Source organism: Cibotium barometz, chromosome 1, assembly GCF_041138505.1.
Source record: "Cibotium barometz isolate CiBa-2024 chromosome 1, ASM4113850v1, whole genome shotgun sequence".
NCBI lineage: Eukaryota > Viridiplantae > Streptophyta > Polypodiopsida > Cyatheales > Cibotiaceae > Cibotium > Cibotium barometz.
This window is the reverse complement of record NC_141046.1, coordinates 19130260-19157713: the sequence shown is the minus strand read 5'-3', so window position 1 is coordinate 19157713 and position 27454 is coordinate 19130260. Positions and strand designations below refer to the sequence as shown.

At 44.1% G+C, this 27454-nt stretch overlaps 1 protein-coding gene across 1 annotated transcript in view; it reads left to right on the top strand.

Annotated features, from left to right (window-relative positions):
* Positions 1-23420, top strand: part of LOC147641691 (uncharacterized) — a 40365-nt gene extending 16945 nt beyond the window's left edge. The window contains exons 2-9 of the mRNA XM_086798479.1: positions 20055-20190; positions 20298-20398; positions 20497-20757; positions 20871-20939; positions 21029-21160; positions 21268-21405; positions 21587-21649; positions 21754-23420. Of these exons, the coding sequence (XP_086654605.1) occupies positions 20055-20190; positions 20298-20398; positions 20497-20757; positions 20871-20939; positions 21029-21160; positions 21268-21405; positions 21587-21649; positions 21754-23055 (2202 nt within the window). The 3' untranslated portion in view covers positions 23056-23420. The remainder of the gene's footprint in view (positions 1-20054; positions 20191-20297; positions 20399-20496; positions 20758-20870; positions 20940-21028; positions 21161-21267; positions 21406-21586; positions 21650-21753) is intronic.
* The last annotated feature ends 4034 nt before the right edge of the window (positions 23421-27454 follow it).

The window sequence follows — 27454 nt, the reverse complement described above, 5'->3', positions numbered from 1 at the left end:
CACTCATCCAAAACCTTTTGCCTCATGTCAGACACCACACATAGGCAATTATCTTTCATGAGATAACCCTCTTTGATCACATATGAGGCATGTGCATGACCAGCCATCAAATCAGCCCAAATTGTGGCAAAATCAGCATCCGTATGATACAAATCACGCATGGTAGACAAGTCCCCATGAGAGGCAACCGAGATAGCTGCTACATACGGCTTTCGTGACAATGCATCGGCCACTACATTCTTCTTTCCTGGGGTGTGCAAGATCTGAAAATGAAACATAGAGAGGAAATTGGCCATCCTCATATGCTTCTCTGATAACTTAGTTTGAGTAAAAAAATACCTCAAACTCTGGTGATCTGTCTTCACAGTGAAATCAGCCCCAAGAAGGTAATGTTTCTATATAGTAAGTGCATGAATTACAGCCAAGAGCTCTTTCTCATAAATGCCAAGAGATAGCTCTGCATCATGCAATCTACGACTCTCATAAGCCATGGCATGTCCCTCTTGATTAAGGACAACTCCTATGCAATTTCCAGATGCATCACATTCCACACAAAAAGGCTTTTGCAAATCCGGAACGATCAACACTGGACCATGAGTAGTTGCATCTTTCAATTTAAGGAATGCATCTCTCTCTACATTAGTCCATTTGAACACGGCCTTCTTCTTTGTCAAATCATGCAAAGGAGAAGCAATCCATGCAAAGTGTCGAATGAACCTGCGGTAGTAAGAGCATAATCCAAGAAAACTACGGATCTCATGCACCGAACTCAATTCGGGCCAATTCCGAATTGCATCAATCTTTGCAGGATCCATCCGCACTCCATCTTTGGACACAATATGCCCAAGATAATGTATCTCTGACAAGAAAAACTCACTCTTCTTTGCATTTATGAAGAGTTTATGCTTATGGAGCTCTTCAAAAACAATAAGCAAATGAGCTTTATGCTCTTCTTCGGTCTTCGAGAAGACTAGGATGTCATCAAAGAAGACACCTGTAAATTTCCTGTACCCACGGAATATGTGATCCATCATTCTATTGAATGTAGCCGGGGCATTTGTAAGACCAAAAGGCATAACAAGATACTCATAAAGCCCAAATGCTGTCCTGAAAGCAGTTTTGTGTACATCCTCAGGCACTACACGCACTTGATGATATCCACTCTTGAGATCAATTCGGCTAAAGCATGTCGATCCATCCAACTTGTCAAGGATGTCGTCTATGCGTGGAATCGGAAACCGATTCTTGATGGTAAGCTTATTCAAAGCTCTATAATCCACACACATACGAAAGGATCCATCTTTCTTTTGAACCAAGAGGACGGGTGAACAATATGGGGAAGAGCTTGGCTGAACCAAACCCTTCTCAAGAAGCTCATTTACTTGCTTCATAATCTCCTCTTTTTGGGATGCACTTACACGATAGGCTGGCCTATTAGGTGGTGAGCTACCCGGCACAAGATCAATGCGATGATCTTCCGGTCGTAGAGGTGGTAACTCATTTGGTAACTCATCAGCAAAACAACCATTGTGCTCTTGCAAAAATTTCAGCCTATCATTACAAAGAGTGTTTACATGTACATTATTTTCGTCAACAGGATCTCGTACAAAAATCAAGTACGCAAAAATACTCTTTTTCATTACTTTCTTAATTTGTACATGAGATACAAGGGGAATAGTATCACCCTCTTCACCAGCATCAATTACATGTTCTCGGCCTTTATGCATGAAGGTGATCCTGTTAGTCTTGTAAGCCTTGCACGGATCAATACGTGTATGCCAAGGCTTTCCAAGCAATACATCACAGCCATTCAAAGGCGCCACAAGAAAATCCTCATGATCCACATAGCCTTGAATGTGTATGCGCAACTTACCAAAAATAGGCATGACCTGTACTTCTCTACCAACAAAGGCAGCCCCTGCTTCAATTTGAGGACCCATGTCCTCCACTTCAATACCCAAAGCAGCTGCCATCTGAGTGGATATGAAATTTTCAGATGCACAATCATCAAACATGAACAAAGCGGGCTGATCTTTGAGTTGTCCCCAAGCTTTACATACAATCCTATCTTTGCTATCATGTGAAGTGTTGCCCTGCACATCCGGAACCATATGCACATTAGGCTTCGGTACATTAGCATTTTCAGCTTTGTTCTTCTTATTTGGGCATGCTCTTGCCATGTGCTCAGTGCTGCCACAAGTAAAGCATTTGCTTTCACGCATATATTGCTCCTTCTTCTCAGCACTAAGACCAAAGTTTGCCGGCTTATAAGGGCGCTTTTTAGCAAACTTATTTTCAGCTTTTGGACCTGATTTGGCTTGGTTTTGGTCCCTTTTAGGTGGTTGTCCATCATTTTGCAGGTTTTGGACAGCCCTCTCTTTGCCTTGAAATGAGAGTTTAGCTTTATTAGATCGACTCAATTTGAGTTCCAATTGCTCGGTGGCGGTGGCGGCTGCGATTAATTGGTGTAAGGTATGACCAGGATACATTTGTAATCCCGCTTTGTACACGGGTTGCAATCCTGATTGAAACCTTCTCTTCCTTTCCGCCTCGGTGACATGTAACGCGCGGAAGCTCTGGGTAGTCTTCTTTCAGCCCTAAACACTCTTGAAAACCTTCTGATGCAAAAAACGCACCATCTGATGCAAAAACGCAGGTAGAGAGAGAGTAGAGAGAGAGAGTGAGAAGTGCTGGAATTTCAGTATATACTATGGTACAAAAAGGTACATATCTTTGCAGCCCTTGGCTGCCCTCTTGAAAAGGTGATAACACACCAAAACTGCCCTAGACTAGGACTCCTAATGACTCATACCCCTAGTGGGTTGAATGACTCAAACATAGAGCAAAGGTGCCTTTATATAGGCCTTGAAGCATGTGGGAAATTGGCCGACTGCTGGTCGGCCAGTTCTTGATTCATAAATCAATAAAATACAGCCGACTGGTTCTCATTGATGCGCCTGCTGCCCAACCTCTCTGATGGCTTCAGCCGACAGCTCCTCTGGCAGCCAGCATCCCTTTTCTTGCAGCCGACAGCCCCTCTGGCATGATCCCACTTGGTCCTGCTCCATGCTCACCTCAGATGAGTCACCTGAAGCTCCTACCTTCTGGTGCTACTGGTTCATAATCTTTATCTGTTTGCCCCTTCTGGATTTAGCCCTAGAAATGTCCATGGCATTGCTGATGCACATGACATCCCCCTCTGCTAAACTTGATGACGGGAATCCAACCTACTTTTGGATGACTGTCATCATCCCAATCCTGTTCCGAAGTCCCTCTGTCATCTTCCATCCCCGGCAAACCTTTTTCTCTGAAAATCCGATCTGTTCTCCAAACCACTCTGTCTCTGATGAAGATCTATGCATCTGGTCTTCCTCTAGTCCACAATCCATTCCTGCCCTGACTCTGAACACCGTCTTGGTCTTCGTTCCTGGAACTGAGTCTGGCACTCTCACATCACCCTTGGAGGATCAACCTCCCTTGGGACCGTTCCCTTAGAACCTATCTGGCTCACGGAACTGCCATCCCCATCTGGCACTGTGGAACACCACCAACAAACCTCCTGGGAGTTCTTCCCGATCTGTGTTCCCGCCTTGGGCTTCGAATCCGTGTACTTTCCTGTACCTTGGACCTGTACACCATCATATGGGACTGAATCAGTGTTTAGCTTTGCTGAGCCTGATGCTCTGATACCAATGTAACGCGCGGAAGCTCTGGGTAGTCTTCTTTCAGCCCTAAACACTCTTGAAAACCTTCTGATGCAAAAAACGCACCATCTGATGCAAAAACGCAGGTAGAGAGAGAGTAGAGAGAGAGAGTGAGAAGTGCTGGAATTTCAGTATATACTATGGTACAAAAAGGTACATATCTTTGCAGCCCTTGGCTGCCCTCTTGAAAAGGTGATAACACACCAAAACTGCCCTAGACTAGGACTCCTAATGACTCATACCCCTAGTGGGTTGAATGACTCAAACATAGAGCAAAGGTGCCTTTATATAGGCCTTGAAGCATGTGGGAAACTGGCCGACTGCTGGTCGGCCAGTTCTTGATTCATAAATCAATAAAATACAGCCGACTGGTTCTCATTGATGCGCCTGCTGCCCAACCTCTCTGATGGCTTCAGCCGACAGCTCCTCTGGCAGCCAGCATCCCTTTTCTTGCAGCCGACAGCCCCTCTGGCATGATCCCACTTGGTCCTGCTCCATGCTCACCTCAGATGAGTCACCTGAAGCTCCTACCTTCTGGTGCTACTGGTTCATAATCTTTATCTGTTTGCCCCTTCTGGATTTAGCCCTAGAAATGTCCATGGCATTGCTGATGCACATGACATGACATGCATAAATGGAGACACCTCCAAGAGCACTTTCCAAAATTTTTGTACATATGCACCGATTCCCCCTCATTTTGCTTTACCCACTCCCACTTCATTGTTATCTCATTCAATGCATGGGGAGGCAAGAATTGAGCATAGAACCTCTCCTTGAACTCTTCCCATGATTTAACAGGATTCGGTGAGAGCTTCTCCGTGAGCCACCAATGGGCAGCAGTGCCTTTCATGAACATGCTTACATGCCGGATCATGGATTTCTGAGTGAAGTCCTCATCACACTGAAAGCAATATCAAACCGGGCAATAAAAGCAAGTGCCTTTGATGCATCATATTCCCCATGATGTGTGTCAAACTTCACAGATTTGTCTCCGGCTTTGAAGTCACGAGACTTTGATGCATTGTTGTGCATCTCAACATGTTTCCCCCCATGTTTGTCCATTGGGACAGCCCTTGTAATTGGCATCATTTTTGGACCAAAAGGTGATGCATAAGGCATAGATACATGTGCCCTGTAAGCATGAGGCATGGCTGACCCTTCAACATGCATTGATACATTTTCAGCCATAACTTCTCCCTCACGAGCACACTCGAAGGCATGAGAGATACGCGGAATACTTGCACCAACAGAAAATTGCAGTCCATGTTGCATGTGTTGTGCATGCACATTTTCAGTCGGCAATGGCATTTGACATACATTTTGATCACTGCCATAAACACTGTATCCTTCACGGGCTACATGAGGTACTCTTGCATGGCGTGAAGTCACTGATTGTTCCTCTCCCATCGCATGGAGATTCATCCTCTTAGACATAAGTTCTTGTTCGGGCACTTGTGGGGATTCCAAGACATGTGGGATGGTTGCCTTTTCTGCATAGGCATCCTCGGTACGAGCCAAGTATGCACGTGCCGCATCCCTCGGTTGCATGTGCAACTCTTGAGCAATCATTGCCATTGCATGATCCATATAAGATTGATTCAGCTTTCTTGGCCTTCAAACGATCATGTACCAATGGATCCTCGCGGCGACAGAGATTCAATTCTTCTTGTTGTGCATGGAGAAGAGCCTGCATACGAGTAAGTTCAGCCCTCAAGACTATGGACTCTTCTTCTTGCATCTTCTCTTTGCCACGGGACGGCTGTCCCACATATTCATGTTCCCTATTGTGCACCACATGAGTTTGCACATCCTGTAAAGCATTGGAGGCATGCATTTCATTGTCCCTGCCTCTTGTATTAGCATCTCCAACATTCATTGTATGGCTGTCCATAATGTTCTCAGTGTAGAGATAGCTAGTGTTCACGGTGATCGTCTCTCACGATAGAAGTGAAAGAGAACCGTATGCTCTGATACCAATGTAACTTGGTTGAACACAATGCTAATCAATACACTTAAATACACTAAGATTTGAAGGACACTTGCTCAAATACAAGAAGTAAATTGCTGAATTGACAAGAGACACACAATGAGCTGGAACGGCCGACCCCTCCCTTGAGTAAATTGTATTACTATTGGAGAAATTCAATACATAGCTTCACGGGCATCCATTGCCAAATCCTCCATGCCAATGCATATGAAATTCAGCATTTAGAAAACAATGGTATGTCGATGTAGATCACCAAGGAGCTGCCTTGATGCCCGGCCCGACTTCAGTGCCCATATTCTCTACCATTGGCTCTATGTTCTACCTGTTGGGGTAAAGGCGTTATGCCCACCCTTATAGTGTGTACAAGCCCATAAGTTATAGTACATAGTACACTTAGTACTTTTAATGTACTAAGTGCACTATGTGTACTAGTGCAATATACATGTGTGATAGGGGAGTCACACACTCATATCTTGATGAGTTGACTTATCCCCACAACTCTCTCTCTCTCTCTCACTCCCTTGTTGCTTCTCTGTGTATGTCTCCCACATGAATGAACTCTAACCCTAATCCTTCTCACACACAACTGGTATCAGAGCCTTGTTCAGTGCAAGCAGATTATGGTCACCGTGCTTTCTTCAACGAGTTGAAGCTTCTGGATTGGCTGGAGACTTTGAAGACAACAAAGGACCAGCATCTGTCCAGTGGCGCTAGAGGGAGGTTTGCCCAGCCAATCAGGCGCATACCCAGGCATTCAGGCGCATACCCAGGCGGGTGCCCGTCAACAACACCTAGTAGCGCTACAGATTTTGGACGTGGTGAGGCGTGCAAAAACGCTGGCCACCCAAGCGTTTAGCGCTGGGCGTTAGACACGTAAGCCAAGGGCAAGCGAGCGAAGGCGTTGGCGAACAAGCGCTGGCTACTAGGCGCTAGGCGAAGGCAAGCGAGCCACTGAAGTGAGCGAAGAAGAAGAGTTGGGCGGACAGGCTGGCGGGCGGACCTCATCGCGTGTGGGTTTCGCTCCTCGTCACCTTCTCCTAAGCGTAACAACTCCTACGTGTTCCCAGATATTCGCGAGGCTGTATCCTCACGGCGCCCAACTCCTTGTGTCTGGTCCTTCGCCTGCCCAAACAGAGCCACGTCTGTGACCAGCCCAAGCCCAACTTCTCAGCAGCAGCAGCACCATCTTAAGCACGCCTGAAGAGCCCAGCCATCCGTACAGCACTGCAGGCACATCAGCAAGAAGCGCCCCCCCATCCTTTTTTTTCTGCATCAGACTTCTGCAACAACATCAACATCAAGAAATTCAGCCTGCAAATCTCAGAGAAATTCAAAAATTAAGAGGTATTTGCCTTCAATTTTGGGAATTTCTTATCAATTCAATCAATTGAGCAGGTATGGGTGCCGAATCGCTCAATTTTTGAGCGAAATTGGCAAAATTGGGTGAAATTGGTCACAATCAGGATCAATTTGCTGGAAATTGGATGTTGAAATTTGGGGCTTTTGATGTAATTGTGCAATTAAGCACTCATACATGCTGTATGATGTGAGAAATCGCACATTTGGGTAAAATTGCAGCAAATTGCAGTGCAAATCAAGGAGCTTTTGTGCCGATTGTATTGATTTGCAAAATTTGCAGCAAATTGCAGTGCAAATCAAGGGGCTTTCATTATTTGGATGTATATGTGGCCAAGGGGAAGCATCGTGAACACTCTGGATGCCTTCATGTGCGTCAATGTACCATGTATGATCAGAAATTGATCTTAAATCAAGGGGCTTTTCAAGTTCGTATGCTTGTTGAGCTTGGCAAAGCAGCAGGCAAGACATTTATGCCTTGAATCCTCAAAAATCAGCTTGCAGTCAAGGGGCTTTTGCCCAATTTCTGTTCGGGACTGTTGTATGCAGTGTACGGGACTGTAAAAGTCTGATTTTCACTCATTTGGACAGCCAGGAGAGCATTTATTGCTATTGTACCTGCTGGTACAGATTTGGCACAGCTTTGTGCAAGTTTTGGCATGGTTGTACACTGTTTTGAGTGACGAAAAGGTTCAATTTCAGTTGGTGTACTTGCCGGTACAGGTTTGGTACATCATTAGTGAGCACTTGGTACTGTTGTACAGTACTTTGGAAGGGCAACAGAGCACATTTAAGGTGCTGTCCAAAATCTGCAGCAACCAGATTTTGTTGATTTCATCACATAAAGTGGGAGAAAAGTTGCATTTGTGCATCCGCAGTGGGAGATAAAGCTTGGGAGAAAAACTGTGAGCACTTTGTGTGCTTTTGGTGCAGTGTTTGCACATTTTTGCAGGGAGTCAGGCATTTACAGGTTGCATATTGCTATGGCAACCACAGGTGAGAGCTCTTCATTGCTTCACATCAAGAAGCTTGAAGGCTCGCATAATTATGATATTTGGCAAACCCAGTGCTACAATGTGTTGCTCCAGAAAAAGCAGCACAAGCCTATCAAAGAAAGGGGTGTAATGCCCGCTTCTCTTACTGCTGAAGAGTGGGAAGATATGGATGAGCTGGCAAGATCTACTATCATGTTGTCTGTGTCAGACTCATTACTTTTCAGCATTCGTGAAGAGAAGACAGCTTGGGGAATGTGGCAGAGATTGCAGGACTTGTATGCCCAACAAAGTGCCTCAAGCAAAGTGTATTGGTTGAAGAAACTCATAGGTCTTCAGATGAAGGAAGGGGCGTCTATGACAGCCCATCTAAATGAGTTTAATGGTATTGTCAGCCAGGTCATTAATCAAAAATTGGCAATGGACGATGAGTTCAAAGCCACTTTTCTCTTATGCACTTTGCCAGAGAGTTGGGACACATTCAGGACAGCCACTAGCAATTCGCATGCTATGCTGTCATATGCAGATGTTGAGGGTGCTCTTCTTCAAGAAGAGATGAACAGGAAAAACAACTCTGTTGGAAAGTCCAATGCAATGAATGCACGTGGGAGATCCCAACAAAGGGGAAAAAGCCAAGAACGGGGAAGGAGCAAGTCTCGCTCCAAAAAGGATTTGGAATGCCATTATTGTGGCAAAAAGGGACACATTAAAAAGCAATGCTACAAATGGAAAAATGATCAAAAGGAAAAGGGAAAAGGCAAAGACAAAGAGAAAGATGAAGCCAAAGATGTAAAGCCAAAGGGCAAAAGTGGAGTCAAGATTGAAGAAATCAATGTGTCACATGCAGGTGGCAGTGAGGATGAGGTCCTTTTTACGTCTTCACTTGATGCCCATTCACTTCTTACAGGTGGTCATGGTATGCACTCATGGATCATTGATTCAGGTGCCTCCTTTCATGTCACAGGTTGCAGAGACTTGTTTGTCAGGTATATTGTTGGCAATGAAGGAGTGGTTTATTTGGGTGATAACCATGCATGCAAGATTCTTGGCAGAGGTGATGTGAGGCTTGTGTTTTCAGATGGCTCACAGCTTATGCTCCATGATGTCAGGCATGTGCCTGAGATCAAGAAGAATCTGCTTTCTACTGGACAGCTTGATGATGCTGATTATGTTACCACATTTGGTCGTGGAAAGTGGAAGATTAGTAAGGGCTCACTGGTTGTTGCCAGAGGCTCTAAGGTGGACACTTTTTACTTTATGCATGCAGGTGTTTGTCACCATGCTAATGTAAATGCAACCGAGCTGCCGGAAATCTCTATGTGGCATAGCCGGTTGGGACACATGAGTGTCAAAGGAATGGAGCAATTGTCTCGTTTGGGTTACTTGCCTTCTCTAAAGTTTTCAAGTTTTCAGTTTTGTGAGCATTGTATATATGGTAGGCAACTACAGTGCCCCCACAAGAAAGCTCTTGGACAGAAAGATGCTCAGTTAGAGCTTGTGCATACAGATGTATGTGAGATGCCTCAGCTTTCTTTGGGAGGGGCAAAATATTTTGTGTCTTTTATTGATGATGCCACACGCAAGGTGTGGGTCTATCCTCTTCGTTTGAAGAGTGATACATTCTCAGTGTTTCAGAAGTTTGTTGCTCATGTTGAGAATCAAACTGGCAAAACACTGAAGGCTTTGCGTTCCGACAATGGTGGAGAGTATATGTCCAAACAGTTTCAGGACTTTTGTGATGCTAAAGGCATCAAGAGGGAGCTCTCTACTCCTTATGATCCTCCACAAAACGGGACAGCAGAGAGGATGAACAGGACCATACAGGAGGAGGTCCGTTCTATGTTGTCACATGCTGCGTTACCTCATGGTTTTTGGGCTGAAGCTGTTATGACAGCCGTTCATCTTATAAACAAGTCACCTAACACGAGACTTGGTGGGAAAGTGCCAGAGGAAGTATGGACAGGGAAGCCTCCGTCATACAAGCACTTGAGAGTGTTTGGTTGCGTTGCGTACGTGCACATCCACAGGGAAATGCGCACCAAACTTGATCCTAAGTCTCACAAATGCATATTCCTAGGATATGGTGACAGAGGTGAAATGGGGTATAGACTTTGGGATCCCGTGAATAGAAAGATTATACGCAGCAATGATGTCATTTTTGATGAAACATGCATGTATAAGGAGCCTGCAAGGCAACAGGAGCCTAGCAGAGTCATCTTTGATGATGATGGACATCATGGACAACAACAAAGGGCTGTAAATCAGCCATTACAGCAGGAAAACCAGCCCTTAAATGGTACTGAAAATGGTCCAAATGGACAGCCAGAGATGGCAGAAGATATCCCTATGGATATACCACAGCTAGAGGAGATACCGGGCATGATTTTTCAGCCTTATGGCATGGAACAGGAGCCACCAATGGGTGATATGCAGGCTGGACAGCAACCTGCAAATGATGGTCATTGGGTACGGAGGTCCACTAGACCCTCCAGAGCCCCTGACAGGTTTGTTCCAGGGGTTGACTACTTGATGCTTACTGACTGTGGGGAGCCCTCATGTTATAAGGAGGCTTTACAAAGGGCAGACAAGGCTCTTTGGGAGCGTGCCATGAAGTCAGAGATGGATTCTCTGCATAAAAATGGAACTTGGAAGTTGGTGCATTTGCCTGCAGGCAAGAAGGTTTTGCCATGCAAGTGGGTTTACAGGCTCAAAGTTGCACCTGATGCAAAGCCAAGATACAAAGTGGCTAAGGGCTTCAAGCAGGAATATGGTGTGGACTTTGATGAGATCTTCTCTCCAGTGGTCAAAATGACCACACTTAGAGCTGTGTTGGCTTTGGTTGCGCATGATGATCTGGACTTGATTCAGATGGATGTGAAGACTGCTTTTCTTCACGGTGATCTCCATGAGGAGATATATATGCAACAGCCAGAGGGTTATGCAGTAAGTGGAAAGGAGAAGCTTGTATGCAAGCTGAAAAAGAGTCTTTATGGGCTCAAACAGGCACCAAGGGAATGGTATCATAAATTTGATACATTCATGAAATCCCAGAAATTCAGGAGAAGTGACATAGATCACTGCTTGTACACCAAGAAAGCTTTGGATGGCAGTCTATTGATCCTCATCTTGTATGTTGATGATATGTTGATTGCCGGGAAATCTCGTAAGGAGATGGATACCTTGAAGCAGAGGCTGCATCAAACCTTTGATATGAAGGATTTGGGTGATGCAAATCACATCTTGGGTATGCGGATACTTCGGGACAGAAATCAGCATGTGTTGTATTTGTCTCAGAAGGAATACATTGGCAAAGTCCTGCAGAGGTTCAATATGGACAGGGGGAAGAAGACTAGTACTCCTTTGCCTCCATATGTGAAACTCAGTGCTATGGACAGCCCACAGTCAGATAGAGACAGGGCTGATATGGCCAAGGTTCCGTATGCTTCAGCTTGTGGCAGTCTCATGTATGCCATGGTTGCTACTAGGCCGGACATTGCATTTGCAGTGGGAGTGGTTTCTAGATACATGGCCAACCCTGGCAAGAAGCATTGGGAAGCAGTGAAAGGTGTCATGAGATACCTGAAGGGCACACAGGATATGTGCATATGTTTTGGCAAACAGGATGCATTAGTGCATGGTTACACGGATTCGGATTATGCCGGTCATCCAGATAACCGGAAGTCTACTACCGGTTATGTGTTTACATTCACAGGAGGTGCTGTGTCATGGACATCCAGGATGCAGAAGTGCACAGCCTTATCTACTACAGAGGCCGAGTATATTGCAGACACAGAGGCTTGCAAGGAGGCATTATGGCTATCTCGGTTAGTGGTTGATTTGGGCTATACAGGGGATATTCCATTGTTGCATTGTGACAGTCAGAGTGTCATCCAGTTGGCAAAAAACCCTGTCTTTCATGCAAAGACGAAGCATGTGGATGTGAAGTATCACTTCATCAGAGAGGTGATAGAGAACAAGCAAATTCAGCTTGTTAAGATTCATACGGATGACAACCCGGCTGATCTGTTGACAAAGAGTTTGCCTCCGGAGCGGTTTGCTCATTGCAGACACTTGATGGGCATTGGATGAGGCCAGTTTCAGCCTTGATTTGGCCTTGTATATTATCATGTACATGCTGATTTTTCTTTTCCTTTACTTAAGGGCACTTTGCCTTTAAGTGGGAGGTTGTTGGGGTAAAGGCGTTATGCCCACCCTTATAGTGTGTACAAGCCCATAAGTTATAGTACATAGTACACTTAGTACTTTTAATGTACTAAGTGCACTATGTGTACTAGTGCAATATACATGTGTGATAGGGGAGTCACACACTCATATCTTGATGAGTTGACTTATCCCCACAACTCTCTCTCTCTCTCACTCCCTTGTTGCTTCTCTCTGTATGTCTCCCACATGAATGAACTCTAACCCTAATCCTTCTCACACACACTACCAAGCAAGGTAGCAACATCTTCAAGAGCACATAGGACAAGAGAAATACTACACAGGGCGGCTAAACAAGGAGTCCTGCCCTTCTACTGAGTAAGTAATGACAATACATTGTCCAATTAGCTTACCAGTCTTCATAGAAGTTGTTGCAAGCGGAAGCCTTCGCGTTGGAAACTTTAGAAGTGTTGATATCTTCGATTTGCCGCAATCCTTCGCGATAAAAGTCTTCAAGAGGATGAAGGGAATCCTGGGAAAGCTTCCCCTATGGTTCAACTCGAGAAAGGAAGGCTGAAATTAGGGTTTTCAGCAAAAAAACCAGAAATTACAGCAAAAATGAGAGCTGTTTTGCTGAATTTCAGTCATTGGGAGTGAGTAGGAGAGTGATTAGCACTTAGAAACACTCTTGGAAGCTTGGAAAACACCCTAGCAAGTTGGGTATGGCTATGGAGAGCTTGGAAATGGAGAGAAATGGTGGAAAAACAGAGTTTTTCAGCCTCCAAAAATCCTCATGAAGAGAAAACACGAATTTCTCTTAATAAGTAAGTGAATTGGGGTCCAATCAGGTGAAGGGACATGGGGAGATGCCCATTTATGAGTAAAAGGGGAGGATCAGGTCCTGGACATTGAGTCTTGTCCGCCTCGGGACTTCAGTGAGTGTGAACTTGGAAGCGGTTGGGCACCCAAACTTTAATGAAGTGGGAACGCACTCACTTATAAATATTGGCTAAGTCCTAAGGGCTATTTGAGCCTAGATTGGGAAATACTTACCACCTGTTCACATGCCACACAACCATGTCAGCAGACAGTTTCACATGCACGGTTCACGGGCGGGCGTCCCCTTACCCGGAACTACACATAGGTCATGTAGGCATGAAAACAGCATGCAATTTCATTTGCAGGCAAGCACATAAAGATGCTATGCAATGCAGCATTGGCATGAGCAATTTCCGTTAATGAAACCATAGAAGACCAGGCGTTTCCAGGCAAGTATATGCGATACCAGACCCAGTGGAAAGCCAATCCTCCAGGCGTTTCCGGGCATGTACACAAAGGCACAAGTCCCAGCGGAAAGCCAAGTCCTCCAGGCGTTTCTGGGCATGTACACAAAGGCACAAGTCCCAGCGGAAAGCCAAGTCCTCCAGATATTCCGGGCATGATAACGTCAAGTCCCAGCGGAATATCATATCCAACTATACAGCATGACACGTGTCAAATCACATGCATAGGCACATTCCATAAGCCATGGACAAGCACCGATTCTTGTACGAGAGAAACTCCATCAAACCATACTCCCTGAGAATAGAAGTAACTTGCAACTTCCATGACTGAAAATTACCACCATCCAACTTGTCTGCCTCATCAAGGAAATAACAAGAGAGTGGTACGGGAGCCAAATTTGAAGTTGTCATCATTGATCTAATCAATAGGACCAACCCTCATAAGATAAAACTATCAAAATCAGAAAACGCTGATATTTTCCTCCCACCAAAACGCAGTCCTAAGAGGCTGGACAGCACCCGAGAATCCTCCTGTAGCAAAAAACGCAGAAGCTTCTGTCGACTGTACCTCCAACCTTGAGGTTACCAGAAGAGGGAAGCAAAAAATTGCAGATTTGATATAGAGAGGAAAGGCAGCCACACAGGGCTTGGGAATATGCTGTAAGAGGGTGCAAGAGGGAAAGGCATCAACAAGGACAGTAGCTTGGGCTCTCCTCAAGAAAACGCACAATCTCTGAAGTAAAAGTGTCCTCCACAGGTACAAGGACAGTAGCTTGGGCTCTCCTCAAGAAAACGCACAATCTCTAAAGTAGAAGTGTCCTCCACAGGTACCAAGAGTGCCACCAAAGCCTGCAACACCAAAGACCCCCTCTGCAAAGGAGCAAGCCCACTGGATGTTAGAAACATGGCGAGCAGAAATTAGAGTAGAGCTGAAAACTGAAATCAAAGAAGACAAAAACACACTGAGATACTTCCATTGATGTGACCCCTTGAATATATAGGGGGAAAGTACAAGAGCTGAGCATGAGTGCATATGGGATAAATCCCTGAGTGCCACATGGCATACACTGAGATGACCAAGACTAAAAAAACTCCTAGTGAGCATTTAGTAAAAGTACTCCTAGTGAGCACTTAGTTCCAACACCCTCCTTAAGTGATACTAGGAGGACATGAGTGACAAGATGACAGATGACAAAGATAGATAATAAGGCAAGATGAAGAGACTGATGACTGATGACTAGACAGACAGACAAGCCAAGATAAAATGACTAAGACTGAAAGACAGAAACATAAGACAAGATCCTAAGACACCCCTCCTCAAGTGATATCCTCTTATGGGTCCACAAGGGTAGGGACAAGATGGATCTAAAACAAGACACAGTCAGATTGATAGACCTAGACAAAAATGGATCATAGACTTAGACATAGACAATCAGCCAGTAGAGTGGTCCCACAGACAAAGAGACTGTCAGATAGACATTAGAGAGTCTGACAACTAGATGATAGATGGGGACAGACAAAATGCCAAAGACATGTGGGTAACTAATCCACAAAAGATAGGCATATAGACTGATAGACAGAGTGTCAGAGACATGTGACTGTAAGATCACACAAGATAGACACATAGACAGAGAGACTAACTGATTGTAGATAGACAGAGAGATGGACCTTGATAGATAATCCCTCCTCAAGGGCAATCCTCCTACTAGAGTGGGTAATGCAGGGGTGCCTCTTGGATAGGGACAAAGATAAGTCCATGTAGACAAATAGACATGACATTACCCCATGATCTACATCATTGGTGATCAATGGTGGTAGATAGCATGAAAGCATAGACAAATATGAGAGAGATGGGAAGGTCTTACCATATTTGGCAGTGTCTAATCCTGTACATTGAAAATGAAAATGACGTTTGAATATGAAAGAAAAATGAAAATTCCTGATTTTGCTGCTTCAGCCTCTAAGCAGGTCTTCCCTCTCTTTCAAAACCATATTTTTGACCGTCTATCCAGAGGGGTAACCCGTGAATGGCTGAGCATGAAGAGGTTGCTAGTCATGAAAGAAAAAAAGGGCACTTGGGCCTTGCTGAAAAATTGACGAACCAAGACCACCCATACCTTGAAATCTGAGGGAAATTGAGTAGCCAGCATGAGGACACTTGTTGGGCCTGCTTTCCATAAAGAAGTTGATGCAGGGTGACGTGCTTTTGCACCAAAATGTGACCCAAAGAGGAAAACGCAGCAGCAGACTGATTAGACGGGATGTTCCCAGCAGATAATCGATGAGGAAAGGGGTTGCGCAGCCTGAAAACAGTGAAAAACGTGCTGCTGTTGATGAACCGTTTGCAGATTAGGCTTGGCGGGTTGCTTACTGATATGACGAGCTGCAAAAAGATGCGTGGGTTGCTAAGGAAAATCGCCATGAAGAAGAAGGTGCGCACCACCATGTGAACCACGAGCTGCACAAGAAACTGCAGCGTGTCGAAGATGGGGTGCATGGCGAAGATAGGCTAAGAAGGTATGACGAACTGCATGAGAAAAACATTGCCTTGCTGAAGATAAATTGTTGATGCTTGAAGAGATGCCTGAGGGCTACAGAGAAGAAGATGAAGATGAGCTAGGGCTGAAATGGGAGCTAGGTGGAGACCTGCTCTGATACCATGTTAGAAACATGGCGAGCAGAAATTAGACTAAAGCTGAAAACTGAAATCAGAGAAGACAAAAACACGCTGAGATACTTCCATTGATGTGACCCCTTGAATATATAGGGGGAAAGTACAAGAGCTGAGCATGAGTGCATATGGGATAAATCCCTGAGTGCCACATGGCATACACTGAGATGACCAAGATTAAAAAAACTCCTAGTGAGCATTTAGTAAAAGTACTCCTAGTGAGCACTTAGTTCCAACACTGGAGAGGAAAACGCAGCACAGAAGCCTGCTGTCCTGAAGAAAACAGGCCACCTATGTCCCAAACTCCATGTGGAAAAGAAAACGCTAGTCAACAAGTACTTGATGGCTGAGTTGATGAAGCCAATCTGAAGGCGAAGCGACAAGCAGCTTCAGTCCAGAAAGCGCAGCAGCAAAGGGCTGCAGATCTGAGAGAAAACGCAGAGGAGAGGGTGCTTAAAACAGGGCTGAATCTGGGGCAGCAAAGAGGTTGCTAAACCGGGAGCTCTGATACCATGAAAGAGTGCATACGGAAGCAAAGGGGGCACTAGAATGTGCTGAACAGAGAGTGCAAGAGAGAGAGAGAGAGATATGGAGCAAACTATGCTGAATATACTGAAGCAAAACAGTCCCAAGCAAGAGACACTACAAGTCTCATAAGTGAGGGAGCAAATATGTAAAAGACTGAATGAAAAGTGTGAGGCCAGCCCCACCTATTTATAGGTGAGGAGGGCTGGCCGACTGGAGCAGAGGAGCTGGCCGATTGGTAAAATACCAAAAGGGCTGGGGAAAATCCCAGAAAAATATGGAAAAAAGGGGTGGCCAGCCCACAATCAAGGGCCATTCAAATGGGACCAAAAGGACACCAGAAATGGGCAGAAACTGGGGATGAATGTGATAACACTGCTTGCGCGAGGGGGGGGGGTGCTTCAGTGGGGGGGTGTGCTTCAGTGGGTATTGGGACTCAATACTATGTTGTCTTCTATATTCTCATTCTCTTCTGTCTCTCTACTCTCTGAAGTTGATGCCAAAGATTCTCACCACATAAAGGTATAAAGAAGGCCTTCTTGTACGTTATCACGATCAAGCTCAGTGCATGTAACATCGGTATCAGAGCATTGGGTTGGTAACCCAACTCGACCACCTAAAGAAGTGAGAGCAGCTAGTGGATGGTTAAACTGCGGTCCAAAAAAGAAACCCAAGCCTCCACCATGTTGGGAGAAACTGTCAAAAGTGTGCAGCGGAAAGCGTGAGATATAGGCACAGAGAGAAAGAAAACAAATCTGCATAATGATGAAGAAACAATGATACAAACAGCCCTGTGCAAGGGGTAGTCCCTGTAAGTGAGGGCATGATGACCAACTCCCCTGAGGGAGGATCTGGGCCTGGAAGCCCCTATCAAGGTATCTACAAGTGAGGAGGAGGCAAGCCTTATATAGCCCCAAAATAAGCTGGCCGACTTGCTCTAGAAAAGACTCACGACTGGACAAAAATAAACATGTGAAAAATGGGTGGCCAACCAACAACCAAGGACCCTAACCAGAGGGAAAAATATGGTGCTGCCCGGGATAAATCTGGGCACCCCTGATACACAACTTGGGCACACTACCAGGAGATGAATAATGCTAACAGAAACATCACATCAAGAAGAAAGCCAGCAAGAAGGGATGGAGGCACAAAGCTTCCAAACAAAAAAAGCGCTTCCGCTAAGCACAGAAGAGCTCCTGAGAACAATGATGGAGCAAATAAATTCTTTGAAGATGCAGCTTGCCACTGAAAAAGAGAAGCCCAAAGAAGGCATCTCAGATCTGGCACAGGTCCTATATATTGACGAACATAGAAGAAAAGACGACGAAGCAAAAAGAAAAGTAGATGAAGAAAAAGAACTGAGACGTGCGGAGAAATAGAGGGAAGCCACACAAATATGAGGAGGACCAACGCTGTAGAGAGAAAGCCGATCGAGAGTTCTAGCAAAGACTCAACTCAGAGACTGTGCAAATCTAGAATCAGCAAACGATGGCACAAATTCTGGCGGCTCTCCCTCGGGAGGCTCCACATTCCTCGTCCTCCACCGCTCCTACCACTACCGTCCTACGAACCTCTCCAAATTTTAGTAAGTATGATGCTAAGTGTGATCATGCTGCAGTTGCTCAATTTATTCATCAATTTGAAGCACATTTTCCTTCAGCTAAAATCACAGATCCACAAGACAAAGTCCATGTGGTAGCACCCCAACTCACTGGGGAAGCCGTTACTTGGTGGCAGCATTGGTCACAACTTCACACAGACCCCATCACCAGCCAATTCCGTTTTCATTGGAACACCTTCGTGGTTAACCTCAAAGCTCGTTTTCTTCCACCACAGTACATGACCAATCTTGAAGATGAGTTTTACAAACTCACTCAGGGTGGTTCCCCAGTTTTGACCTATTCCAGCAAGGTCATTACAATGTTCGTGAGTTGGTCGTTGACGGCATCATGTCTCTGGAGTATTGTCCCTCTTAGGACAACCTTGTTGACCTCTTCACGAAACCTCTTTTTCGAGACTCTATTGATCCCATTTATTGCACTATTTATGCAACATATTTATCTAATGTATTTTACTAGTCATGGACTGTGTTCATCTCCGGCATTAATCCCATTTATTATACCATTTATGTAGCATATTTATCTAATGTATTTTATTGGTCATGGACTGTGTTCATCTCCAGCATTTATCCCATTTATTGTACCGTTCATGCAACATATTTATCTAATTTTACTAGTCATGGACTGTGTTCATCTCCAGCATTTGTCCCATTTATTGTATCGTTCATGCAGCATATTTATCTAATGTATTTTACTTAGTCATGGGTAAATTTTCCCACATTTTTAGGCACTTTTCCAAGTGGTAGGTATTTTCACTAGTGGTGGGTTTCTTCTATTGGCTAACTTGGCTATTTGTGTTGTATATAAGAACATGCTTTTTGCCATTTAATTAATTCATCATTTTGCTCAAGTGTTGGTTGCTCCAAGTCTCTCCTCTGCTTCCGCTTGTTGCCTTCAGCCATTCTCTCAATACCTTTGTAACATACGGAAGCTTACAGACACGATTATACTTTGATAATGAATATTTAGCACCTTGGTTCTTGACGATAACACAATGTAGCGGAGATAAGAGTGCAAAAGAGAGAAAGAGAAGGGAGAGAAAATACAAGTACACCCGATTGGGTCCCAATTTCCAAATACCCTCTGAATTGCCCCCCACCAAGGACTGGTGTATTTGCTTTATTGAATGATGTAAAAGATTGACTTCTTGGAGACCTTCCATGGTTGGAAATGTTGGAAATTGGGGGCCACTTCCCGGGAGGTCACCCAACCCAGTAGTGTTCACGCCAGTGCGCGCTTAACCTCCACCACTCTAATCCCTTCCAAGCCACGAAAATTGGTGGAGCCTCACACGCACTTATTCTATGTCTTTGACCCTCATTTATGCCTCTCTCCTATCCCATGCAGTTACTCTCTCTATCTATATCTCTTCTCCTTTCCCCTGTACTATTGAGTATATTGGCATTGTAGCACAACGTGATGAGGAAACAATAATTACTCAAGCCACATCCCAACTTAAATCTCTTCTGCATTTGTACTTCTGGGGTTCCTTAAATACAATTTTATTACCAGTTCAAAGTTTTGATGTTGTGGCGAATGAATAGAGGGCTTGCAGTGGGAAATGTGTGTTTCAAAGAAAAATGTTTCGTCTTTATTTGGTAAAAACAAAGCATGGAAAGTTCTGGAATTTGTGCTGGAACTGACTTCTTTGGACCCCTGAAGTGTATTTGAACAGAATGCAAGGAAAGGTTTCTAGGGAATTGTTGAAATGCGGTGGCATTTTGTTTTCTCTAAGCTCTTGATTTTATCCATGCAGGCTCTCTCTAGTTCTGGTGTACTGATGTCCTTTTTAGCAGCTTATGATAGAGAGAGTACTCTTTCATTGTTCCATGGTGCAGAGAGCAGCTGCCCTACACTTCCACTTACTGAGGCTCTCTCAGATCTGCTTGGGGGTAATGACTTTCCTTTTCCCCACCGCAGCCTTTGTGAGCATCATTCTCTTTCTCCCTCTCTCCATTCATGGTAGTAAAACATTATCACTGTTTCCTTCTGTCTGCAGAGCTTTCGGCGCTTGATCCTGAACCTCGTGTTGCAAGTCCACGTCATGTCATGCTTGCTCTTGAGCCTTATGCAAAGCAGTTCGATCTTGCTTTGCAACAGGTTTGTGAAGTTTGTATGTTTTTCTAATTTGTTTTCTAGCTTTTCCTTGAAATTTGTTCTTCTGATCTTGTCTGAAGTGCTCTTACACTTAACACCAGGATGCAGCAGAGGCACTCGCTCATCTCACAAGTGCGTTGCAAGAGGAGTGGTTAGCATTTTTTGAGAGTTTCAGGGCCTATAGGGAGTCACTTTCCAACGCTTCAAGGACATGCATCAGTGGGATTCCCTTCAATGGGATTGTTATGGATAGCGAAAGTGAAAAGGAAAACAGCCCATTGTATAATTGGAAACAACAGCTACGTTGGCCGATGGAAGGCACGATGGGGAGCATGCTGACTTGCCAAGAATGTGGTTTTCAGGTCCTATAGTTTCATTGGTCTTGTTTTATGGGTTGTTCGACTGCTGTCAGACCACTGCCATGGCATCATTGAAGAGATTGAAAGAGTTTTTAACCGCAAGATTTGTGTTGCAGTTTTCTACACAGTTCCAGTCTTTTCATGATGTGCCACTGTCGCCACTGCAATTGCCTGATGGGAACATTGTAAGGTCAAACTCAGTTTGGGGCTCTCTTCAAGACAATGTCTAGGGTATTTGGGAGCATACATTTAAATCCTACTTTCTCTCCCACAGGTAAATGGATGCAATTTAGAGGCTTGTCTAGAGCGGTTCACTGCCCCGGAATGCATCACCAATGTCAGGTGTAGTCATTGTTCACATGCACTCATCCTCCGCCTTTTACAAAGGAAGGAAGGAGCGAACAAGGTCATCAATCCTTAAAAACTTGCTCTTTGATTTTAATTAATTAATAAATAAAAATTGGAGATTTTTGTGATGATTAGAATATTCATTGGTTTGTGATGTGTCTCCAGGCCTTGTTACAAAGGATCAAAGACTGCACCTTTGACGATGATTGCTCTTGTGAAAGTTTGGTGACCCAAGCGGGCGAACCGTGGAGAAACGTCTATGTTAATGCTTTCAAGCAATTAAGATTTGGTCGTTGTCCTGAGGTAACATACAATAATTCTAGATCTTTCATCTTTGTGTGCTGGAGAAAAGTCTTGTGCTGTAATGCTGGCAATCCATTAGGTGTCTTGAGTATGCTTGAAGTACATATCAAAGAGAAAGAGTGACAAGTTTTTCACCTTGTGTGATGATGAAGGCGTTTCTTTTTCTTGTTGATGCTTTCAGGTGATCTGTTGTCATGTGCAGCGAGCTGTTATCAGTAGATCTGGAGACTTGGTTAAATGGACGGTAGGCAGGACATGCTATTTGAATCCTGTATAAAACATAGAACCGAAGAAAAGTGCAAGCTACTAATATTTATGCCTGTTGTGTTCTTGGCATTTCAATTGCAGGGGCACTTGTCCTTTCCGTTTGTTTTAAACTTTTTCCCTTACACGATGTCTGCACAAGGGTATTCTCAAGAAAAGTATAGCTCATTGGCCAATACTCCAGTTCCGTTGATGGGGCATGAAGAGGTACTCCAAAAGTATTTGTGGCAAAGAAGAGCATTCGAAGTGCATGGCAAGGGGGAGTCTCATCTGTATAGAGTCCCATTAAGTACTGACGAATCCACTTCTGACGACACACATCTGAGCATCTCTAGTGGAAGTGAAGATTTGGCATCAGACTCTTCCTTTGAAACCATGCCCGGAAGGTTGGGGGATGACGTGGGGGACAAATGCAAGGAGCGATGTGAACGCCTCCAGCTTGAGGCCTCCACTACCTCGACTGGATGTGGGGATCCAAGTTATTACGGACTTGACAGTGTTGTCCTCACCCAACTGGGCCATAGCTTTGCACCTCCTGATAATAGAGAGCAGCAATGTTTTAAACTTCAAGAGCTTGGAGAGTGTGCATCTTTATTTGAACCTTGTTTGCAGACGGCACAAAATCATTATCCCTTTATAGAGACTTTAATGCCGAAAAACAGTACACAAAAGTCCACCACAACCATGCTACCTTTGGCCAATGCTGATGTTCGAGGTCTTCACAGGGGGTCAGATAAGCTAGAACAAGCTGATTCATGCAATTTTGGAAGGTTGTTATATGAGCTTATCTCAGTGGTTGTACACCATGGATCTCCGAGAAATGGGCATTACACTGTATACAGAAAGGCAAAGCTTAAGAATGATAACACACACAAAGAAGATACGAATGATGTATCCCAAGAAGATGCTATAGATATGGATGATTGTGAATTGATTGGAGGGGAAGAGGAGACAACTGATAGATGTGCTGTCATGGGCTCTTCTATTAAAAATTTTTCCACAAATGCTTCAAACTGTGCTGACCTTGAAATGCGGGACAGCAATGGTGCGGAAATTGAGAATGTGAATGCAAGATGCATTTCTGCAGAAGCATTTTCAGGATCTGACGAGGAATTGGTGGCCAGACAAGGCACTCACACTGTTTCACCAACAGGAGTTTCTTCAGGTTGCTGTCAGAAACAGTTTGAGGCCAGACAAGGAACTCATACTGATGCACCAATAGGAAATCCCATCAAGTCTTCGTGGAAGCCAACTGTCAAGGAAGAGACGGTGGTTTGGTTTAGAGTCTCAGACTCCCATGTGGATGTAGTGACAGAACAGGAGGTGCTAATGGCTCAAGCCACCTTACTTTTTTATGAACGGTGCTGTGAGAGGGCCAACTTATGAACACCTGCATGAAAGTCTTAGTTAATTTGTATTTTAGTGTGGTCACAAAGAACAAAGGTATATGCTTATCATTTTTGCAGCACTGCATATTGCAATAGGAGGGGAGTTTGCGCAGGTGTGCTAGCTGCGCTGCTTCATTAGACCAGCTTCTGTATAAATAATTTAGCCACTTTGAGAGTGGACCAGCACAAAGTGGAGTGAGGGTCATTCACAAGGCTAATCGTTGAATGTAGCCCAAGTTTTGTTTACTAACCATTGACAACAGAGAGAAATCATTTGGGATGCTTATCCATATTTCTTTGGTCTTAATTCGTCATGATTTTATGTGGTCTGTAAAAAAAGGCTTTAGAATCTTTCTTTAGACATTTAGTGGCCTCTAGTACTGAAAGCTTTTCAAGGTTAAGTGAATCATTTTGCTATTGAACAACATAGTGACAAGAGTGTATTCATATCGATGAATCTTGAGCAAGGATGGATAAGCATGCATAGAGATAAGAGTGCTCATTATGTCATGGTATAATATCAAGATCTCTGATAGGTTTGAACTTACGTTAGTCCAAAATAAGAGGAAGAAGACCTACACTAGCTGTAAAGAATCCTTGAAATGAAAATGGTATTCATTAGGATCTTTGAATGTCTTGTTGTGCTTACACACCGTGTGTAATCATTGTCTCTTACTGTTCTCGTGTGTGTGAGCACGTGTGCGCGTGCGTGCATGCTACTTTTGTACTTATCAGTAAGTACTCAAAGTGAGACTTTGTGTGTAAGTCTTGGTGTTTAATCTTTTCCCCACATTCAGTAATTCTCATTTGTCACCAGTCACTTGTGGAATACTGGAGCAATCTTGAAGAAAACTTGTGGTACTCAGGTGTGTGTGTGGTCGTGTGAAATTCCCGTGTGCAACTAGGAATAGAATAAGACCTCATGAAAAAAAAACTGGTGAGAATCTTGAACCCAACACATCCTCTTTTTTCATAATGTCCTTTTGCAAGGGTGAGCGTGATAGGAAGGCGAGAAGTCTAGGTTAGGAGGGAAACAATCCTCAATCGTGGAATTAGGAAGGAAATCTTGGAGAGACCGGTATTGCTACCAGAAGAAAGCCAATCTTGTTGCACTGCTTTTGCGGGAAAAGAAACCAGCACGACTTGCATTTCAACTAACGGACCACACACCCAACCAACCACCATTGACCCCACTTTGCAGGTGCTGCAGCATAAAGCACATGTACAAGGATTGACCATTAAGAGCGTCCTGATCAGGCCTAGTCCAAGAACAAAAGCCTATGGCAATTGTGAACCTGCTAAGCGTTCTAAATGGGTACATTCAAACTGTCCATCTTAATGCAATCGATCGCTTACAAAGCAAGAGAAGAGCAGCTACTCATGTAGCATGACATGCTTCGACCTCCAGAGTTCCCAGAGCTGCAAGACAAGCGCACGTCTTACCACTTGAAGGACACATGAGAGTCCTCCAAAAACACGTATACGTAGATCCAAGAGAATTAGAAAAGGGGAAGATAAAGCTGAGAGTAGCTTTGGCAAGCATATAGCCACAGATGCTTCATCATTATCCTTTGAGGAGATAATTCTTAATCCAGCCACTAAGTATAATAGTTGATTGGAAGCTTCTCAAGAGTTGGTGAGAGCCTCTCAAGCACAAATTGAAGGAGATTCTCTAGCAGGATACCAAACTTAATAGTATTGAAGCATAGCCCCGCAAAGGAATAGTCCCCTTCAAGGTCGTGGAAGAGTTGCCTAACGCAGAAAGGTCTGAACCAAGATCGGATCACGCATAGGTCCACAAATGTACTTGGGTTGACCTAAGAATTCCACTCTCAAAAAGGCCAATACACATCCCGTACACAATTGCAGGACCATTCAACTACCAAAGTGAGCACTTGTGCATGTCTCTCCGCTTTCCTATCCTCTCAAGTGCGAATACCAGTAGGCTCCTTAAGCTTTTAGAAGGACTTGAAGGGTTGGATGGATGGGAGATTGGGAGAAGGCATAGAAGAACAACCACCACTTGAGGAGCCACCACTTGACGACTCCGTTGAAGAACGTACTTTGGAGGTCAAGACACCCAAAACTAACCCTAAAGTTCTTGTGAACAAATTAGGTCACTACTTTAAGAGTGATGACATGAACTCAACACTATAGTGGATTTCAAGTCAAAGCTATCTTAGATGGAGGTGTTGGTGTTAGTATCATCAATAAGAAGTGTTGTGGGAGAAATGGGGCCAACCTCCCCTAGATGACAAATCTAGTAGTAAACCTTGCTTGATGGCACCCCATTTCTCCCATAGATGACAAATGTAGTAGTAAACCTTGCTTGATGGTGCCCCCATGAAGCCCATGGGACTTTTGCAGGACCTTAAAACTAAAATATTTGGCATGAGTTTCATTTGTAGTGTTGAACTTTGCCCATATGAACTATCCTAGGTCATTCATATATGCAAGAAACAAGATTGGTGTTAGGACACATAAGTTAATCTATAAACATTAACAACATATTCCATGAGCAGAGGTTTTCTTGCTAAAGTGTGAGTCATGACTACGCATTTCACACTGATAAACATGCAAAATACATTCCATGAGTAGAGGTTCTCTTGCTAAAGAGTCAAGTGCGATTGTGCATTTCACAGTGATCATGTGCCACATGTGTAACAAAATGATGGAATAAGAGTGTGAAACTATGGGATTTGTACCTCTCGCAGAGCCAAAAGGCAATGACAACTGGATGCATATTCTAGCAACTATGGACATTCTTCCCAAGAAGACTAGAACCAGATAAGCTATTGATGATGTGGTAAGGAGATAACTTCAATCTACATGCTGAGTACAACATATACCCAAGACCATTGCAAAGAAGGAACCATTGGGATCCCCAAAACCAACGAGACAAGAGAAGCATTGGAAATGTGGCATCTTCCCAAGAAGACTAGAACCAGATAAGCTATTGATGATGTGGTAAGGAGATAACTTCAATCTACATGCTGAGTACAACATATACCCAAGACCATTGCAAAGAAGGAACCATTGGGATCCCCAAAACCAAAGAGACAAGAGAAGCATTGGAAATGTGGCATCTTCGTTAATATGACCTGAGTTGTAGACTTGGAGAGAAGACTAGGAGGTACAGCCAACCAGACTTTGGCTAGGCATGACCATTGATGTAGGACTTAAACAAGAGTTAGTCCAAGTCAATATTGGAGCTAGCCATAACCTAATGTCTCATGAGGCAGGTGTTCTTTAGGTCAACCAATACTTACACTAACTAAGGTGCACATTAGATTGTAGATTCATGCACAACTTCATGTCGTGGGGCTTTTTCCACTCCGTATCACACTGGCAATAACCCCTTGAAAGGGAAGTTCTTTGTGATGCCATCATAAACAATGCAAGGAGAGGTCATCCTTGGAAAGGGATAATAGATGTTACACAATAGGTGTCACATTGACTGGGACTCTAGGACCAACTTGCCTCCAGGCAAGTGATTGTAATAATGTCTAAGGAAGAACCCAAGTTCTTGAACCCTCAAAGAAGGAGCAACATCCTTGCTTCAACCCTAAAATCCCTTCTTAGAATAGAGTTTCCACCTAAGGAGACCTCTCGTTGGTTATTCCACCAAAGAAATGGAGGTAAGTCACCAAGATCCATTAAAAATATCACCAAGATGTGGCCTCTTCATGAGCTACCTTGCTTGAGCCCCAAACCTCACCCATGGAATCTCCAACTAACACCAGTAACACCTCATTAGCTAACCCCATTCAAAAGAAACTCACCAGAGCACAATGCCATGACACCTCAATACCCCAAGTCTTATCATCATGAGGGTTAGATATGGTGGGTACCTAAGTGTACTTTACAAGCACAAGGGTACCATGATGGCAATGACACTATTTGGATTCCCAAGAGATCCAAGAATACCTCACATTACTCTGCCATTACCAAATCCAAGAAGAAGACGAAACCCAACCATAAGAACCAAGTTCCATATAATCCACAATTTGGTTGGTCATCAACAAAGAATTGTTACATGCATAGGGGTACTATGAAGGCAACACCTAGCTCCCCAAGGTAGTAGCCCAACCTTCCATCACCAACACAAGAAGTCAATCTTGATCCAATCCCGCACCAAAGATATGGTCAGTGCTAGAGGCACTACTCAAAGCACAACAATATTATGAAGGCAACACCTCAATCTGGTTGCCTAAGTTAGCCTCATCAAAGTTCAAACCCTTTTCTACACATTTCCCATTGCCCACAATGAAGAAGCCATCACCAACATCACATTGACAATGGAAATCCAAAGCATCCAAGGAAGTACATGTCCCATCGCAAGAAGTCTCACCTAAAGGCAAGAAGAAAGTAACTTTTATCCATGAACTTGAATGCAT